This window comes from Rhinopithecus roxellana, chromosome 6, assembly GCF_007565055.1.
Source record: "Rhinopithecus roxellana isolate Shanxi Qingling chromosome 6, ASM756505v1, whole genome shotgun sequence".
Lineage (NCBI taxonomy): Eukaryota > Metazoa > Chordata > Mammalia > Primates > Cercopithecidae > Rhinopithecus > Rhinopithecus roxellana.
The window spans coordinates 112,649,181-112,669,617 of NC_044554.1; the positions used below are offsets into that span (position 1 = coordinate 112,649,181).

General features: G+C 51.3%; 1 protein-coding gene across 9 annotated transcripts in view; it reads left to right on the forward strand.

The window, feature by feature from the left end:
* The window catches only part of DPP6 (dipeptidyl peptidase like 6), a 1,166,688-nt gene that overhangs the window by 1,134,994 nt on the left and 11,257 nt on the right, over positions 1 to 20,437 (forward strand). For all 9 annotated transcript variants that reach the window (XR_004058085.1, XM_030933144.1, XM_030933145.1 and 6 more), the window contains 4 exons: positions 7,037 to 7,135; positions 11,646 to 11,715; positions 14,888 to 15,082; positions 19,571 to 19,625. Coding sequence is in view for 8 of the 9 variants with exons in the window: in XM_030933144.1 (XP_030789004.1) it covers positions 7,037 to 7,135; positions 11,646 to 11,715; positions 14,888 to 15,082; positions 19,571 to 19,625 (419 nt within the window). In the remaining variant the exon portion in view is untranslated. The remainder of the gene's footprint in view (positions 1 to 7,036; positions 7,136 to 11,645; positions 11,716 to 14,887; positions 15,083 to 19,570; positions 19,626 to 20,437) is intronic.

Genomic DNA, 20,437 nt, shown 5'->3' on the forward strand with positions numbered 1-20,437 from the left:
GGGCAGAACCAAAAGGACTAAAAATGTAAAAAGATAAAGGAAAGTAAATGTTAAAAAAGAAGAAGGAGAAGAAGAAGGAGAAGGAGAAGGAGAAGGAGAAGGAGGAGAAGAAGGAAGCCTGTCATTTCGAAAGCAGCCTGCTGCCTAATTTCAGCCCTATGTCCTAACACAGCTGCATCGGACAAGTTTGTAACTAAGACCCACAGCTTTCAAACACTTTAAGGAGCAATTTGGTTGCCAAAGAAAGTCTCATTATAAAGTGGCCTTTATGTGAGGGGACCTTGCCAAGTCAGGCCAAGACAGAGGAAACTGGGCCCTCAGTCCTCAAGTAGTTTTGCTCGTGAAATCCCTAAGAGAATTTTTGAGAAATCATGTATCCCATACATATTTTTAAGTTGTCACCTAAAGTTTTTCTCATTAATTCAAAACTATACAGAATAAGTTTTTAGCGTATTGTATTTTATTTTAAAATAAATTACATCATCCTGTGATATCTAAGTATTGTGGCAATTTGATACCGACCACCGCCCAGTTAGATGTTTCTGGAACAAGTTCTTCTTAGCTTTACATCCTTCCTTTTCCTCCTCGAGCTGATATTTACATTCCATTTGCTGGCCCATCACCCCAGAATTCTGTCCTAATGTCATTTAATCTTGGAAATCTTGTAAAGGTTTTTTCTTTTGTATTTCCAGTGACCATAAGGCCATAATCATTGCTTGTTCGATGGAATTATCATCATAATTATCACTTGTTCACATCAAGCAATGAGGATACTTTACAAACTTTGATAATTGTTGGACATAAAATGTTATGATTGCTCTGAAATGCATCTCTTAGCGAGCTGGGCATCGTGGTTTTTCACTCGGCTCATGAGCGCACCTGACCCATTTCCAGAGAAGACCTTGTCAGAAACGTGTGCGCTCCTGGTTCTGTCACTGCTTTTGGTGGTTGCTTCTTTGTTTCTGTAGAACCTCTGAAAATGTGTTCATGTAAATAAGTAAATTGACGGAGAGGAGTCTTGTTATAGCAGTGCCATTTTCTCTGAACTCCTGACCTATATGCCAAAACATTGTGGCCCATCCATTCTCTGTCATTAAGGATTATTTTTAATGATCTATTGATTTTTAGCTCAGTGAGATTCCCCTTCGGTTTTGTTAAAATCAAAGGATGACAAGCCGACCACGTTGCTGGGGGCTCTTACCCATTACTGGGCTGGGTGGGGTTCTCTTAGTGAACTCAGCCTCGGTGGTCCCTCATCCTTCATGCGGGGCCCACCTGTGTGCAAGATGCCCCAGGGACAGACGAGGGGGCTCCAAGGCCTTCCTTGCCCTCGCGACGCCTGTGTAAGGCCATGATGAAAGAGGCACAGGAAAGGAGCAGCTCCTTGGATGAATCAGGCATGTCCATTCTCAGCACATTTGCCAGTAGGCTCCTGTGAATGCGGAGAGCCTGGGAACTGGTCTCCCGAATCCCGCCATGTGTCTGTGCTTGAAATCTTCTGGACCCACAGAGGTGCACACGTGAGCAGCTGTCCTGGTGAGTGGAGTGTTTGCAGATTTGCTGTCGGAACGTGTTAGACTTCGGTCCAGCATCTTGGGTGGGCGAGCTGGCATTTGGCTAACACAGAGTGGAAAGCAAGCCGCGCTTGGAGCTGCACACCCTGCAGGATGTCTACAGGTGCTTCGTCCTCTCTACTACCTAATGCGGGAGGAGAGCTGGGCTTCACTGCCACCCAGCAGCTCTCAGTGCCTCGAGGAGCACCTCCAGGCTGGGCACTGTGCCAGCCACTGCACCCACTCATCTGTGGGCTGGGAGACACACACACGGGTCCACTCAATGCACAACTCCTCTGGCATTGAACGCCTGCCAGGGGCCTAGTGTGATGCTAGAAGGACCAAAAATAAATGCTGCCTACTGGGACCCTTCCCTCCAGTTGCTTAAAATCTGACTGGAGGAAAAAAGATATGACAAAAAGCACAACAGTTGCCCAAACTGTGTCACACTGACTCTCACAACTCAACATTTGGAGTTCAGAGAAAAGAGGCTGGGTGCTGTGGCTCACACCTGGAATCCCAACATTTTGGGAAACCAAGGTGGCAGGACCTCTTTTTCTTTTTTGACCTTTTGGGCTCAAGCAATCCTCCCACCTCAGTCCCATGAGTAGCTGGGACTACAGGCATGCCTCACCATGCCTGGCTAATTTTTACATTTTCCCTTGGAGAGATCAGTTTTCCCTATGTTGCCCAGGCTGGCCTCAGACTCCTGGACTCAAGTGATCCTCCCGCCTTGGCCTCCCAAAGCATTGGGATTACAGATGTGAGCCGCCGCACCCGAACCCTTTCCTTTGTCTCTTCTATTTTGTTCATAAAACATGTCTCTATTGATCACTGCATGTATATGTGGAAGGAAGGACAATATGATTTTAAGAAATGTAATATTTAGTATCTTGGCCCCAAGATTCTACAATCCTTTCATGGGATTTTTTTTTTTTTTTTTTTTTTTTTTTGAGATGGTGTCTTGCTCTGTCACCTAGGCTCCAGGGCAGTGGTGCAATCGTGGCTCAAGCCATCCTCCCACTGCAGCCTCGACCTCCAGGGCTCAAGCTGTCCTCCCACTTCAGCCTCCTGAGTAACTGGGACTACAGGTGTGTGCCACCATGCCTGGATTTTTTTATTTTTATATTTTGTAGAGATGAAGTTGGGATTACAGGTGTGAGCCACTGCACCCAGTGAGGAAGATCTCTTGAGTCCAGGAGTTTGAGACTAGCCTGGGCAACAGAGTGAGACCCTACCTCTGCAAAAATTACAAAATTTAGCCGGTTATGGTGGGGTATGCCTGTAATCCCAGCCACTCGGGAGGCCAAGGTGGGAGGATTGCTTGAGCCCAGGACTTTGAGGCTGCAGTGAGTTATGATTTTACCACTGCACTCCAACCTGGGTGCAAGACCCTGTCTCAACAAACAAAAATGGAGCTCAAAGAAAAGAGATATCCAGTTAAGGTGAGTAAGTTTAAACAGTAGTCATGCGGGCTCTGGGCCTGAATCTGGTCTTGGAATACGACTGATGGCACAGCCCTGGGGTGGGCAGATGGCAGCTGCAAGAGCACAGAGAGGGGGCGAGGTGGGGCAGAGAGGGGTCTTACTGATGGCCACAGGGGAAGGTGCACGTGACGAGTGAGCAGAAATAGGGCAGGAGAGGCCTGGACTAGAAAGGCACAGAAAACCCAGGCAGGGGAAGTCAGGCCAAGGCAACAGGGAGATGCCGGAGAGACTTCTGCCTAAGCCTCCGCGTGCAGACACCATCCTGCAGTTTTACTTCTTGTGGAAATATGAGAAAGGGAAGGGGCTGCTCTCCTCCTCTTTTAGATCCATTGCCTATTGGTTTTCATTGGATCTGGTCACCAATTTTCCAAAATTTAGCACAGTGGTGATTCCACCAATCCCCTGAACCTGCTGGGCCACTTGGAAGCATGTCTTGCAACAGTGCACAGCTACACCACGACCTGCCCATGGGGGGCAGCGAGGGAAGCAGCCTCGTGAGCAGGCATGAGTCTCTGCGGTCTCACTGTGTCCAGATCTGATAATAGCTAATTCCACCAAATATGAGAGGGGGCTCACATTTAATTAAGGAGTGGCCATTTGTATGCTCCAGACTGGAGGTCCCCACTGCCCTGAAGTCAAAAGAAGAGTCCTTCAGGGAATATGCCAATCTTTTCTGATTTCTCTGCTGAGCTCCTGCCCTCTTTGAATGCAATTATGGGAACAAATAAAATGGCTTAACTCAAGTCCCCTGTGGGACAGTCAGCTCTCTGCTGATAAAACCAGTTGTGTGGGCAATCATTAAATGAGAAATCTAATATTTAACTAAATTTAATAGTCTGTTGCTTTGGTGCTTTCCTGTGAAGGGTGGGATTTCAATAGAGAGGAACGAGGTATTCACGTGCAGCCTGTGCAGTCTGTGAGCCATCAGAACGTGGTGTGTTCCCACATGAAGCCAGAACTCTCAGATCCAGAAATGGTAACGGGCGTTTGGTGGCCAGCCTGTGATCCGTTAGCTCTAGGCAAGCCTGACTCAGAGGGCAGCAGAATACATTGCTCCCTGAGTTTAACTTTCTCCTTCGTGATCAGCATTTGAGATCGCACAGTGGCACCGGAAACATCAAATTCACCTGCGTACATACGGAGACAAGACCTTTAACCGGCTGTGAGAGGGTCTGTCTGCACTTTCTCTCATTTTGAGATGTAGTCATCCAGACAGGCTCTTGCCACCAGCAGACCCCCCCGCTGAAGCCCTTTCTGGGACGCAGAAGCAGAAGCTAACTGGTAGCAAGAAGCCCATCTCTGTTCTTGTTGGTAGAGGGTCTGTCTACCTTTTTCCTGCCAATTCCCTTGACCTACCTGGCTTGTCACTTCTATCATTTGACCCACATTTGCACACCCCAAGTTCCTCACCTGTTTTCCACCTGGGATGATCATGTCAGCAGGCAGAGCAGCAAAGATCACAGGTTCTCCAAGGGTTACAGCTGAAGCATCAAGATGACCTCATGAGATCCAGGCACTGGTCTCTGACAATCGGCTGGAGTTTGGAGAGTATGCATGGATTGCCTCATAGTCCCAGAGTCCAGTGAATTAACTTAGGCACATCATTAGTCTTCTAAGCGTCAGAAACTTTTCCATCAATGTAATGCAGTTTGCTTTGGGTTCTTGGGTCTGTGCCATGTGGGAAACACTGGTTGACAGTCCAGCCTCGGTTTTTCCAACTCTTGCCATTCAAGAGGTCTGAGCCTGGGGAACTTTTGCAGCTTCCTGAGACACTCAGGAGGATCTCTCAGTCCTGTTTAGTTTCCTGGGTCCACATGGGAACAAGGAGAAAGACTTGGGTGGAAACCCAGACACGTTACCATCTAAAGATGCTTAATTTCCAAGAAATGAATTGATTTTCCATAAACCCATCTACCCAGGGTACTCAAAACTAGTGCATTTTGTCCCTGGGATGGGACTGAACACGGATACCTTGGCATGGGTTAGGGAGAAGGATTTGCAGCCAGGAAAATGACCTAAACTGTCATTTTGACAGGTGCCTGAGATAGGGTGGTCAGGCCCCTCTTGGAGGAGGTGATGCTTGTGTTGATGGAGGAGAAGGAGCTAGCAAGGAAGATTTCAAACACAGAGCAGCACGCGCAAAGGCCCTGGGGCAGCAAAGAGCTTGGGAAATGTGTTCTCTTCATTACCCGGCTGCACTCCCTGCTAGTCTTCCTTTGCTGTAACTGTGAATAGAACATGAAGGATATGCAGTCACTGTCTCATAAACCAACTCCTCTCACCCGAGTGTGTGCCTGGAGCATTAAGGGCTGAGGGCATTTGGACTCAATGAGTCCAACACCAGTCAACACCAATGAGTGCTGCCCCCCATCCATTAGGAACGTGGGCTGAGGCTGTGAAGCTGGCGCGGGGGCATGCAGGCACCTTGGCGTGGAGTGTGCTCCCCTAACTCACGTGCATGACTGCGAGGGAGAACACGCCACCTCTGCAGCCAGGTCTCTGGGTCTCAGAGTTAAGGTCAAGTCTACTTGGGCTTCCCTCGGACTTCACCACTGCAGACAGCCCTTGCAGACGCAGCTGTGTTTCCTGCTGTCTGCAAGGGACACGTTTCTTGCGTGCTACATGATGTTCGGAATCTTTCCCAGTGGTGGTCTAATGTCAGATTTGTTAAAACTCTACCTGTTTGAAAACAAGTGTCACCATTTCTCCCCTTATTTTTTAATCAAAGCTAAATATTCAAATATGTGTCCAGCAACTCGCAAGTCATTTTCATTTTATTTACGCATCACAAGCACTGGGACCTTCCACTTCCCTCTGTTCCTCTACAGAAGGTTGCCAGGCCTGCTGGGCACAGTTCTTGAATAAAGCCACAGCCCCATGTTCTCCACACTAAGCCACATGTCCAGAGTCTCCTAGAGATGGGCAGTCATTTGACCTCCAGCTGCCCTGGAGAAGCGCCCGCCTGCAGAGCGTCAGAGCAGCACTTTTTTTTTCTTTCCAAGGGAGTTATACGGGAGGATGATTGGACATCCATTCTAGCATTGTTTGTGATCATTCGTTTACTCTAAACAAGTGCACAAATTACAGCTGCTTCAAAGTGATCTGACGAGCCAAAGGCAAAGTTCCTCGCAGAAAAATTCCCTTTCACAGTGAACCACAAGTTGTCCCCATGTGTAGGCTTAGTGTGAGAAGGGAGAAAGGAAGGTGGGTGGTTTTGATGACACATCAGACGATGAAATGAAGTAGAATGGCCATTTCAGTAGATGAACAGAGTGGGCTCCTCAGGGGACTTCTTTGCATTTGAAGAAATAGATAACGAGGACGTGTGTGCGCTGTCGCAGCCTGAGGCACAAAGGTCCAGCACATCCACGCCGCAGTGCGGAACTGACCTTGGTCTCTACCATGGAGGGAGGACAGCCAGTCCCACCACAGTGTGGAGGAAGGCTCACACCACTCCACTGTCCACAAATACAGTCATTGAAGTTAAGGTCTGTCCAGAGACCAGCTTATCTTCTGTTTTAGGAGAGAGATCAGAATCCATTTTATTTCTGGGAACATTTAATAAAGATGACACCCTAGTTTCCACCCTCCTTTCCTTTTCTGGTTATTATGGCCACAATTTTTGGAAAACCATTTGTCCTAACAGATGTGTAATGTAGGTTTTCCTAAAACCAGCAGTCATGGGGAGAATCATACCAAAACCTGTGCTTGTGACACCACGGAGAACAAAAACCTCTGGTGGGAGAAGGAGAGAGCCTAAGACAGTGGGGAGAATCTTTAATCCACCCCAATCCCAGATTTGAGACTGAGCTTTTAAGTGCATAACTTGAGCGTGTTTTTTAATGCCCAGTTTCTTGGTCTGTACACTAGAAATAATAACAACCACCTCCGAGGCTGATGAAAGTAGCAGTCTACACACGTGAAAAGCCACGGCCCACCGAGGTCCTCCGTGAGTGACCCTTGCATCTCAGCGTGTCCCTGTTTCCTCTCTTTCAGAAATGTTTGACCTAGAAACAAATGAACATGTCAAGAAGGCCATAAATGACCGACAGATGCCTAAAGTGGAATACAGGAACATCGAGATTGATGATTATAGTAAGTACTACGTTTTTCCCCTTTAAAAAGAATGAAAAAGAGAAAGACAATGTGGGCTCTGACACAGTGTGGTCATCAGCAGCAGGCACCGTGCACAGAAGGCTCCCCGAGCACAGGGGTGTATCTTGCCCTGCAGCTCCTCTGGCATGGAGCGTCTTGTGTTCAGAACCAAGATGCTCACTCTGGTGACAAAATGAGAAAAAGCAGGGCACAAGATCTCTCTCCCTGAGAGGCTGACAATTGCTTCAAAGCAAGATCGCAGACTCCAACGCTCTCCTTGTTTGGTGACCGTGTCAAGACACCGACCGTCCAGAAAAACCTCTTCCCTCTGGAAATTCCCTTTCTGTGCCATCTGAAGTCCTTCCTGCCTCATCAGCTGGTGGAGGGTGGGCTGATGAGGGGTGTCCTTGCAGCCGGAGTTTGCGTGAGGAGGTTTGAGTGCTGTTACTTCCTAGGAAACGCCTCTCACTCTGCCTCTCTCTGCCTGTGCCCTTCTTTCCTTGAACTGTCCCTCCAGCCATTCGGTAAGTTCTCCTGGGCACTAACTCTGCGCTAGGCGTTGCTAAGCACTAAACACCCCACAGCATTGGCTGGACCTGGACTCACAGCTCCAGGAGGGAGGCAGAGCCTGGGAGCCTCAACTCCCACCTCTGCGCAGCTGGCTCCCAAGTCAACCCGGCTGGCCCCGTGTCCTAACTGCCCACCAGGTCGTTACTCTTGGAAACCCCAAGTGTAAAATGCCCACAGCAGATTTCACTGTCTTCCCGCAGAACTCTGTCCGCCTCCAGACTCCCCAACATCTACGCATAGCAGCCTTTTGGTGGTAGGTTGGCGTCAAATAACTGAGACTTCAAACCTTGAAGTGGAGACACCGCTTGCGCGTCACCTCCGAGGCTGAAAACAGGTTTCCCTCCTGTGCAAACTCTGACTGCCTGATAGTAACTGCAGGAGCGCTTTGTTGAAAGAGAAGGTTTCCAGGACTCTGGGGAAAGCGTGTTGAGGCTGATAAGTAACACGGAGCTAAAAGGGCAGCGGGGAGAAGCCACACGCCTTGCGTTTGCCTCCCCAGACTGTCTCTGGAACCTCTTTGTCTGCCCTTCCCCGACACTAGACAGTGGCGTGTCGCCTGGGGCCTGGCATCTTCGCTGGCAGCCCCCTTGTGCTCAGCAGCTTAGAAGAGACACAACCACCTGACAGACTCAGCTCCCAAGAGCAGGAACCAAGGCTCACCCCATGAAACAAATCAGGTCCCCTAAACAGTACGTGCTGCAAAGCTGCGTTGCGTAGAGCAGAAAGCAAACAGCACGAGAGTTCAGAGAAGAGCCTGAGACTGGGCTGGGGACGTGTGGGGAATGCTCATGGAACATGGGACTTGAACATGGTTCCTGGAGTCAACCTCGGGTGGGCTCACAAGAGGCGAGAGTGCAATCCAGAGAAGAGGGCAGTGTGAGGGGCTTAGGGGCTTAGGCAAGAGCGAGTGCAGTTCACTGTGGCTGGGTCCGGAGGCTGCCCTGGAGTCCCAGCCTGCAGGACAGCCCAGGTGTGGGCCCTGCACAGGGACCCTCACTTCCCTGTGCTTGCCACGCCCTTCCTGCAGCCCACCACAAGCCCGGGCCAAAAAATCCTGCCCCTGCCATTTGGCCGTAGGAAGCTATGCTCTATCAGAACTTTTCTGGACATTGCATTCACCTCTGAAAGTCAGAACATTCTGGAATTTTGATGCACTTCAAATCCACCCCCAACACACTTACATGTCCAGAGGCTCTCTCTCTTAAAATACCCTGAAGGTGACCATGCCATGGAAGGGGGCATGAAGGAAATGAGTAGGGAATGGTCTAGAAGAGAATAATTTTGTGTATGTCTGTGTGTGAGGCAGAGTCTCACTCTGTCCCCCAGGCTGGAGTGCAGTGGTACAATCTTGGGTTACTGTAGCCTTGACCTCCTGAGCTCAAGTGATCCTCCCACCTCAGCCTCCTGAGTAGCTGGGACCACAGGCAGGCCACCATGCCCAACTAATTCTTTCTTTTTTTTTTTCTTTTTTTTTTTTTAGTAGAGACAGCGTCTCACTATGTTGCCCAGACTGGTCTTGAACTACTGGGCTCAAGCAATCCTGCCTCAGTCCCCGCAAAGTCCCAGGATTACAGGTGTCAGCCGTCATGCCCAGCCTAGAGGAGAAAGAAGAGAAACTCAAGAAAACTGTAAACAAGGGTCGGGCACAGTGGCTGACACCTGTATTCCCATTACTTTGGGAAGCCGAGGAGGGCGGATCACTTGAGATCAGGAGTTCAAGACAAGCCTGGCCAACGTGGTAAAACCCCATCTCTACAAAAAAATACAAAAATTAGCCAGGCGTGATGGCATGTGCTTGTAATCCCAGTTACTTGGGAGGCTGAGGCACAAGAATCACTTGAACCTGGAAGGCAGAGGTTGCAGTGAGCCAAGATCGCACCACTGCACTCCAGCCTTGGCAACAGAGTGAGACTCTCTCTCATAAAACAAAAAACAACAAACAAACAAAAAAATGGATGCTGTGACAATCTGCTTTGGCCAAGAAATGTGTGTATTGGCCGGTCGCAGTGGCTCACGCCTATAATCCCAGCACTTTGGGAGGCCGAGGCATGCGGATCACTTGAGGTCAGCAGTTCAAGACCAGCCTGACCAACATGCTGAAACTCTGTCTCTACTAAAAATACAAAAGTTAGCTGGGTGTGGTGGTGCACACTTGTAATCCCAGCTATTGGGGAGGCTGAGGCAGGAGAATCACTTGAACCCAGGAGGTGGAGGTTGCAGTGAGCTGAGATCACACCACTGGACTCCAGCGGGCTGACAGAATGAGACTCCATCTCAAAAAAAAAAAAAAAAAAAAAAGAACTGTGTGTATATTATCCCAGCCCAATGGAGAGACCATTGCCCCGGCGTGTCTCTGAAGCTCCTCTGTTCTCAGCTCGAGCCTCCTCAGCAGCCTTGGCAGCCAGGCCGTCACCCTGGCAAGATCCCTTTCTGAGCTCCTCAGACCTGGCCTCCCCCTCCAGCGCACTGTACCCACTGCTGTCCCAGTAACGCTTCCCAAGCCTGCAGCACTGGTGTGTGACTGTCATCCCTTCCTCTTAGAAAATGCAGAAAAATCTTTCGAAGCACAAAGCCAGCTTTCCCACCCTTGCCACACACTCTGTCCAGCAGGGGGTTTCCTTGAAAGGCAGGTGGGTACAGATGCCAGGAGAGGATGTGGGGCGCCTGTATGAGCCCGGCATCAGGAAGACCCCCTTAGGGATCGCAGGAAATCTGAAAGAGGTCAGCCCTACCCACCTGGCTGGGTTTTGTTTTTTCATTTTGTGCTACCAGAGGCTAATGCTTTTCTTTTCTTTTCTTTTCTTTTTTTTTCTTTTAGAAAAGTAGGACATCTTCCAGAAAGGCTCCCCCGAAATGTTCTCAGCCAGTCAGAACCCGGTTTCCAAGGTCTGCCCTTGGGCTTATCAGTGGCAGGGGGCAGCCCAGACCATGTTTTATGGAATTTAAATGATGAAGTCCAAGGCCTGCCTCTTGGCTAGTCCCTGGGCCATTGAGCCAATTTGCAAGCCATTAACATTCAGCCCGAATCAGTCAAGAGACGCCAGGTCAGAGCTGGCTGCCCAGCCAGCCTCCCAAGCCTGCAGTGTATCTGTGTAGTAATTGTATTGAAAAGCCGCTAATTCCAATTTAATTGCTGTGCCTTTGGTAATCTGGGTCGTAGTTAACATCAATAAATAAATTCCAACTTGGATGGGAAGGTTTGTTGGGAGGTGGGGGGGTGCAGAAGAAATTGGTGAGGCAGGTTTTTGAGGTTTGGTTCCTACCCAGTCTCCCTCACCCACTGGATTTCATGCTGCTGAGAACCAGATCCAGTGACCTTGGTAGCCGCAGGATCCAGTGGGCTGTACCATCCTTCCCTGGCGTCCTCTAGCTGTGACTGCAGCAGAGCTACAGAGCCACCCAGCACAAACCTACCAACAGCGAGACCCGCAGAGCCACCTGACTCTGCACAGAGGCACTGCCATGGGCTGGCACCCTCTCCCCTCTAGGCGGCCCCCTGTTTCACCCCACACTCTGTCTCTTCCTCTCCCTGCCTCCCTGCTCCCAAATATCCATCCCCAGCATCCCCGATCAGATGCTGAGAGATGCTTTGTTGCTGCAGGCAGCCTGCCCCCTCTCAGGGCACCATATTTCCCTGCCTGAAATTCTGCTGCTGGCAAGTACCCAGGCCATTGAGTCTTCTGTGCATTCAGTGTGCTCCCATATGCAAGACTGAATGGAAGCTTCAGAGAATTTAAGCTTCACACAGGTTGGGTGACTTTCCCAAGGCCACACAGCAGGCCAGAGTCCTCAGGATGAAAACTCTGGGCCAGTCTGTCCTGTGGGCTTCCCCTCAGGCCCCATCCAGAGCACCCTCACCCCCACGGTCACCCAAGGGCATGCCCGATACCCCATGGCCAGCGTTGCCTCCTAACCCATGCTGTGCTCTGCTTCTCCCCAGACCTGCCCATGCAGATCCTGAAGCCAGCAACCTTCACCGACACCACCCACTACCCTCTGCTCCTGGTGGTGTAAGTATCGTCATGTCTGTCTTTCCCTGGGCCTCGCTCTGGGGCTCCGTGACCCCTGTGATAAATGAATATTGAACTCTTAGGAAAAGATAAGCAGGAGAAACGATATGGTTGCAAACTGAACACATAAGATCGTTTAGCCCAATGTCAGGTTCTTTAGGACTCTTGAAGACACCCAGAGGTTAAAAGAAAGTGGGTGCTATGTACCCACCACCTCTCCCCAGGCTGCCTCAGGTTCTGTGACTATAAAGCGAGGCTGCTGGGATCATCATAGTGGCATCTTGCATGACAGGCTCACTGGACACAGGCAGGGGACAGGTCCCAAGACACAGAGACACAAGATGGCCGGAGCCTGGGACCTGCGCCCTGAGCCCGTGGGTCTCACTGGCTGGCATTTCTGGCCACTGCCCTGAATGCCCTTTCTTCACCAGCAAAGAATTTTTTCAGCTCTTATGTTCATTAATAAAGCCTCCAGTTTGGGTTTTGAGAACAACTTTTTGTGCTCTGTAAATGCGTTGAAGATGTTGGGTCTGATTAGGGAACTCAGTGCTAGGAGCCGGCCCAGTGCCCTGTGCATAGGTTCAAATGCTGCCTGACAGCCCTGAGTCTAGGTGATGCCCACGTACTCACACTGCACGGGGAGGCAGTGCAGAGGGGGCCACCCGGACCATTGAGCAAACATCCCAATGCACCTCCTGGTCTGTCTTTTCAAGACCATGGAGCAGGAGAAACTCCTGCACCCCTTATAGCCTGGGAGAGCCGGCTGGAGCAGAGGCCTGTGCTGGGCTGTGTTAGGGATGCCAGTGCAGCGACCCCCTGAGTAAACGCCGGAACCTGATGGAGCTGATTAACTCTGGTGTCTTGCCCGGCTCCCTTCCTGAGGGCTGAGTCCCTAAATAGCAAAAAGGTTCCATTATAGAAACGCCCCAGGGCACAGATTCCAATAGCTGATTCCGTTTTGCAATTAACCCACTTTCCTTAATATCTGGACTGCTTTCACACTTTCCCAGCAGCCACGCATGCACACCCACATGCACCCACACACAGGCACATGCACATGCACACACACCCACATGTGCACACACGCACGCACACACACACACGCACCTGCATACATAAGCACATACATATGCACACCCACTTGCACACATATGCCCACATACATCTGCACACACACACACACCCACACACAGGCACACGCACATGCACACACCCACACCCACATGTGCACACACGCACACACACGTACCTGCATAAGCACACACATATGCACACCCACATGCACACATACACCCACATGCACACACATACACACACATACACACATGTGTGTACACGTATCCACATGCAGCACACACATGTGCACACCCATATGCACACGTATGTGTATACACACATGCACACACATAGACATCTATACACACCCACACTCCCACACAGCCACACCCCACCCCCACACAGACACGCACCCACACACCCCACACACGTGCACACACAGCACACACGTTTCCTGCCTCCTTTCTCTTACTAAACCAGATTTCCCCCACTTTCTCCAGGATGCTAACGACTTCCGAACCAGCTTTCTTCCCCTGCCCACTGGTTTCTTCAGTGATCTTAAAGGAAATCCCCAAAAGCTTTTCAGTTTACAAAACGATTCACTTTCCCTTCAGAGGTAAAAGTGGTTATGCCGGGTGGAGACAGCTGAGCTCTGCTGAGCTGGGACAGGACCGGCCAGGCAACCCCACCCTCTGGGCGCACACTCACTCTGACCTTGCAAGCTTTCCTTGGAGGCTGTGTCTTTTTGTTTCTCACTGTGACATCAAACGTGATAGCAAGGAGATCTGGAGTCCCTGAGCCCCTGCTTCAAATTACAAAATCCAAAAGAAAACAAATGCACCCTCAACATAGAGTAGCGCCGTGACTGACCAGGACCCTTAGCATGCAGCACTCCAGCGCGCTGCTCCTGGCCCGCTCCTCCTGCCCCCCCCACCCTACTCCTCAGTCCTTGGCGGACAGCTGGGACAGTGCCGGTGATCGGAGCCATCATCTGGCTGGATCCACTCGCAGGAGGGGCACTGCTCCCTGTTGCTGTTCCAGGGAGGCAGGCGGGACCTGAGGCTGGCTTTCTCTCCTGTGCATGCTTTTCCCAGCAAGAGGGAAAATCACTTAAAAACCTCCCCACACCCATGAGTATGCTGGTCAATGAGGAACAACCAGTCCTGCGTAGAAAATGGCCCTGTTCCCAGCCTGGGCAACATAGCAAGACCCCATCTCTACAGAGTAACACATTTTTCTTTTAATTAGCCAGGCAAGGTGGCACATGCCTGTGGTTTCAGCTATTTGGAAGGCAAAAGTGGGAGGATTTCTTGAGCCCCAGAGGTCAAGGCTGCAGTGAACCAAGATTGTGCCACTACACTCCAGCCTGGCCAACAGAGTGAGACCCTGTCTCAAACGAAAAAAAAAAAAAGAAAGAGAGAAGGAAGGAAGGAGAGAAGGGAGGGAGGGGACAGCCCTGTTTGAGGAAAAGGAAAGCAGCCCTGTTTGTGGCGCTGGTCGAATCCCATGGTCCAAATGTCCCCCCACGGATGCCTTTCAGCCAGCAGTGCCGGGCTAGCAAATGAGGAGCTGGGAGGAGAGCCCAGTGGGAGCTGCCAGCCCAGGTCAGAGGCCACACTGCCCAGGGCCAATGGCTCTCGACTCCCGAGGAGAGGGAGGGAGAAAGGCAACCCATATGGCGGGTTTGCTGTTACTTCGAAATTAACAAGAGACAGACCACGTCTTCAAGCCAGGGATGTGGCTAGAGTCAGCACAGCCTTGTCACTTGTGATGGGTACTGAGGGGCACAGCCTGGGGCATCTAGAACCCAGGAAAGAGAAACCGTCTTGCAGTGTAGGGAAAGCCCCCAAAGGGAGAAGTTGGGAGGATTTTTATGTCCCTCACAGTACCAGTGTGTTTAGGGATGGCCCTGGGAGCCCTAGGCTCTTGGAGGTCTCCTCTTCCTCCTTGCCTTATGGGGTATGGTAACACCTGGCTCACCTGCCCGGGGCAGCAGAATCTGGGGTATGGAGTTGAGCGTGTGGCAGCCGGGTCACGGGTAAAATCCCTTACAGCTGCTAAACCAGCCGCCACCCACCACACAGCAGTCCTGCTGAGCCCAGGACTCTCTTTCCAGGGATGGCACCCCCGGGAGCCAGAGCGTGGCTGAGAAGTTCGAGGTGAGCTGGGAGACGGTGATGGTGAGCAGCCACGGCGCGGTGGTGGTAAAGTGTGATGGCCGCGGCAGCGGCTTCCAAGGGACCAAGCTCCTGCACGAAGTGAGGCGGCGGCTAGGCTTGCTGGAGGAGAAGGACCAGATGGAGGCCGTGCGGTGAGCACCCACCCGGGAAGCAGGAGAGGCCGGGAGGGGACGGGGCTCCTCATGGGGGCTGTGCTACAGTCATAGTGTGGGAATGCTTTTTGTCTGCAAATTGCACACATTTTGCATGCAATTTGCTCTTACCTAAAAACTCTTGGCCATTCCAAAGCAAGTTTCAAAGGAAACTGTTAAGAATCTTCTCCTAGCGGCGTTTATAACTAGTTTCCCCACTGCAGGGTAGATTATTGAGTTGACTAAAACAAGGGTCTTCTTAGAAAGTGCCGGTTTGGTCTGCTTGGCTTTTCTGCGCTGTGGTCACTGACCTGGGTCAGTGTCCATGCATGTCTTTGCCATTTATCCCAAGGGGAGGAGAGAAGAGATCAGGAAGGAAGGACAGAAAGAGGGAAGGAATATGAATGGGGCTGGATCCGTGGAAATGGGTCACCCTCATTACTGAGAGCAGGACCTCCATGCACATCCAGGTGGGGCCAGAATGCCCTCCCCGGCTCTGAGGAAGGGCAGGCTTTTGTTCTGTCATTCCTGTGCATCCCTATCACTAACTCAGCAAGAACAACCGACATCACAGAAAACAAAAAAAGGCTTAGCATCAAGGGGCAGATGCTCCAAATGACTTATTGAATCTTATTGTTGCACTGGAACTAAAAAAACACATCAAGACACTGTGCCAGGCTGCGGCTGGCCTTCAGGCTCATTTTGTAGAAGAGTTTTCACAGTCTGATGGCACAGAGGACTGCAGCAGTTACTCTAACTTCACCCCTTAGAGATGCTGCAGGAACAACTCAACGGACTGTGGACTCAGGTTCTGGGAATGACAAGAAGGCAGGGAGAAGCGCATCTGCCAGGAACCCCCGCTGTGACCATGATCAGCACCGTCACGGGCAGGGGAGCATGAGGCTGGGCCCGGGCACAGGAGGAGGGTGGAGCACAGAGCCCAGCTCAGTACACGTTTATTGCCTGGAGGATGATAGGAAACCTGGCACCTCTGCACCTGTGATACCAGGGTGCTTGGTGGTTTGAAAATTTTTACTTAGCTGACTTTCAAAACATTTCTTCTCATTTTGAAAAAGATTGATGGCCCCTGGTATGTGCTCAGTAAATGGTCTTTCAGTGGAAAACAATGAGTGTGTGAGTGAATGGCCCCCCTCCAGGGAGCTATGAGCTAGGTCATGGCAGACAAAGCAATTGCTTCAGAAACCCATGTTGCAGGTGGGAAATACAGGGCAGGCGAGCTGTCAGGACTCAGACACTCAGGGAAGGAGTGTCTGCCAGGATGCCTTTGCCTGGAAGTCAATGACTACAACAACACATGTGTGCTTGTGCACACACACACACACACACACCCCTCAAATAAGGAACTATATTGGCTATGAAAGACACAGGGATGCCAGGCCTCAGGGTTGATGAATCCAGACACCAACAATGTCACCAAAGACCCAGGCTCTCTCCATCTCTCCGCCCAGCCAGCCATGATGGCCTCATCCTAAGCCGAGCCCCCAGCTCATGGATGGCCCTCAGTAGCACCTGGCTCCATGCTTCTTCATCTACCTCCAGCAGGTTGGGGAGGGAACACTTTTAGAAACTTCCAGAAAGGAAAGAAAGTCTCCCAGAAGCAGACAGCAAACCTCTCCTTCCATCTCCCTGGCCCTCCCCTGCCCATTCCAGAATGTGCCATGAGTGAGAGAGGTGCAGGCAGCTCCCCAGAGACCAAGTGGGTCCACCTGACACCAGTGTGGGGCCAGCTCCTGAGCAGAGGGCGTGGGGTGACAAGTGAACACTGGGGTTCAGTGTGGAAGGAGGATGGGCGGGTGACTGCTGGGTCCGCAGTCGGCAGTGCCAGCCACAGAGGACTCCCAGGACACGGAATCTAGCCCAAGCTGTGCTCTGGAGTAGAGTGGGCCTGGCTTCCTGGGTAGGGGCTCCAGGGCTCTCCTGGCTTCCCTGACCTCCTCCTTTGGGTCTTTTCCATTTGTACGTGGCTTTCCCCGCCATCTCCTGCTCTTTCCTCTCCCCACCTGCTCTACCTCCTCCCAGGGAGGTTTGGAAGCCCAAGGCCTCCCCACCATCAAGGGCAGACCCAGGGGAAGGTCGCAGCACCCTCAGGCTCCCCTTCCACACTTGGCTCTGCCTGGCATCTTCCCCGAAGAACAAAGGAATTAGAGGGCAAAGGTGTTTCACACACACATTGTGCCCTAAAAGGAAGGAATGGGCTCAAGCATCTGTTCCAAAACAAGGCAGAACCTGTTCCAGAAAAAGAGCCAACAATGCCAACTCCTAAACCACCAAAGCTCAAGAATGGGAGCACGCGGACAACGGCAAATCTTAAAACTGCTGCCAAAGCGCAGACTTTCTTAGGAAGCTGATGCCCAACGGCGCTAAGCCACAGAAAGCCTCCCTCAGCTCTCCTTAGGAACAAGCTCTGCATTTTCATTCATCAGAAGGAAATAGCCCCATTTTATCAGAAGGCTAAAATCATGAGGCTGACGCCTTAGCCTGACTCCTCCCTCTCCCACAGATCCCCCGTCTGCCGCCACCATATCCTTACCGAGGAGCCCTCAGGGCCAGCCTCCCACAAGCAGCTGAGATGAGCTATGGAAGGGAGCTCACCCCACCCCTGTGGAAGGTGGGGGGCAACTGTGTAAACCCCCGACTGGGTCCAGTGGGCTCCTGTCTCCCAGAGACAGGTTGTCTCTGGGCTCAACTTGGGATTTTCTTCACCATTTTTTCTTTTGGATCCTATGTGCTCACGTGTATACACACAGACACCCTGGACCATGTGCTAAGGAACAACAGAAATGTCTCATTTCTATTTATTCATTTGTTCACATAGCTAGTGGAGGAAGCCAAAATAGTTCTCCCCAAAATATTGAGACCTGCTAAGTCAAAGACACTGAAAACACAGGGAGTCTCTGCCTCTGCCTGTGTTTACCAGACACCAGGACATCCATCCTTCCTTCCTGGGGACGGCACCTGCTCACCAGCCCAGAGAGGGCCCCAGCCGTTGTCAGGGACTCTGGGGGCAGATTGCATTGCCTTCTCACAGGTTCCCTCCTTTTAAAAGACTGGAGGCCAGGCGCGGTGGCTCACGCCTATAATCCCAGCACTTTGGGAGGCCCAGGCAGGTAGATCATCTGAGGCCAGGAGTTCAACCAAGACCAGCCTGGCCAACATGGTGAAACCCCATCTCTACTAAAAACAAAAATTAGCCGGGCGTGGTGGTGCGCACCTGTAATCCCAGCTACGCAGGAGGCTGACGCAGGAGAATTGCTTAAACCTGGGAGGCAGAAGTTGCAGTGAACCTAGATCACACCACCGGACTCCAGCCTGGGTAACGAGCGAAACTCCGTCTTAAATAAATAAATAAATAAGTAAATAAAAGACTGGAGCTGCTCTCTCCTTTGCCAGGTCACTATGCTGAGAGTTATCGCTCTTTGTTAAAACACTATGTAAGCAGGGCCCCTAAGCCACTGCCTTGAGAGAGGCACTGGAATCGAGGCCCCCGCCATGGGCAGGGCACAGCGCATACCAGGAAACCTCTTCTGGTTTTCCTCTTGTTCATCTGACTTTCATTTTCAGGACAGTGAGAGTGTCTGGACCAGTAACTCATAAGGGTTGAGAAAAGAAATTATATTTTCTCCTCTTTACTAGAAAATGTCTAAAAATATCTCTAACTCCACACGATATTATGGCTTAGCTTGAGGTAAAATCCAAACAGACAACAATTTCCACCCAACAAGCCCACAGCCTGCAGGCGTCCTGCTGCTGGTCGAGGTCCAGAAACCGGAAGGACCCCAGCCACATCGTGGGGGAAGCAGAAGACCACGGTGCGGGGCAAAGTCCCAACAAGGGTGAGGCAGGGACCCAGGCAGCACTGGCCCAGAGCACTGAGGCCCAGAGCACCAAGTGGGTGCTGCCAAGGCTGGGCCGTAGCAGGAAGCTCATGGAAGAATCCCTTTGTGGCCAAACAGGTGCAAGATGGAGGCCTCCTCCCAGGAATTGGGAACAGAGGGCTGTGCAGGTGGAATGGGAGCTCACTGGCTTGACTCTGAGCCCGGAAGCATAAAACCAGAGCTCCACAGATCCCCGCCGACCCCTAAGGCTCATCCCAGAGCCCGCATGCTTGGGAGTCACAGGCTCTGGGTGAGGGCCCAGTAGCAGCAGATGGACCCCATGTAGCAGGGGCTGAGTTTCCTAGAAGGGGCTCTACGGCTGTGGATTAACAGCTCACGGTGGAGAAGCTTCTACATCTGGAAGTGCTACAGAGTTACTGCAAGGGTGCTTTGAATATTTAATGTGAACATACTGACTTGGCACTAAATAAATAAAAGCAATAAATAATTATATTGGAATGCTAAGGTTGCTTTTTATTTGAAGAGGGGTTTTCATCCTTGAAATGGATGGAAAACATGGCTCTAGACCACAGGGAGACAAAGGACCAGCAGGATGTGCACTGAACCCTCTCTCCCCTCTTCGACCTCGCAGGACGATGCTGAAGGAGCAGTACATCGACAGGACGCGCGTGGCTGTGTTCGGGAAGGTGAGTCTCAGCCACCCTGGTCTGAACACCCCTCGGTTCCAGTGTGGCCTGCACCATTACCCAGGCCTAATCCTGATTTATTGAGAACATCTGTGGTCTGCTGGTGAACAAGTAATTTTTTTTAAAGCAAGAGCCTGAGTGCTTAGTGATTCCAGCCGTAGGAGGTTTCATTTGATCAGCTCATTTTTCAAAGTTTCTTTTTACATTATCTGGAAGGAAAGAGAAGAGAAGCCAGGTCCCCGCAGGAGAGCTCTAATATGTTCCTAATGACTTTTCTCCCATCTGCCTGCTGTAGCTCTTGGCATGGTAGCCCAGGAAAGAAGGGAAGCAGGGATCTATTTCTGGATATCTTGATATGCAGTAACAACATTAATTACCACGTCTACTTAGGCGGAAGGACAGGTGTGGGGAGGGTCGCGCAGTGAACTCTCAAACCAGAGCCGCTCCCAACTGGTGGCCCTTGTCAGAAGGCTGTAGCCTGGGACAGCTCAGCTGTAGCTGAGGCCCACGGTTTGGAGTTAGGTCCCTGCATGGCCACCTACTATGGCTCTGCTACCTGGCCCCTCATTCTCCTTAGCCTAGACCTGGGGCCTCTTGATCTCAAGAAGGCCAGCACACAGATGGGGCAGCATAGACCCATCTTCCCTCGGAGAGTGACCCTCAGCACAGGCCCTGCCGAGGAGGCCTTGCCGTGATGCCCCCGCAGGTGAAGGCTTGGACAAGTAATCAGCACAGTGCCTCTTACGTCATCGCCTCCAAAACCTCAGAACCCAGCATGCACTGGAGACCCAGCCCTGCCCTGTGGGCTGCTC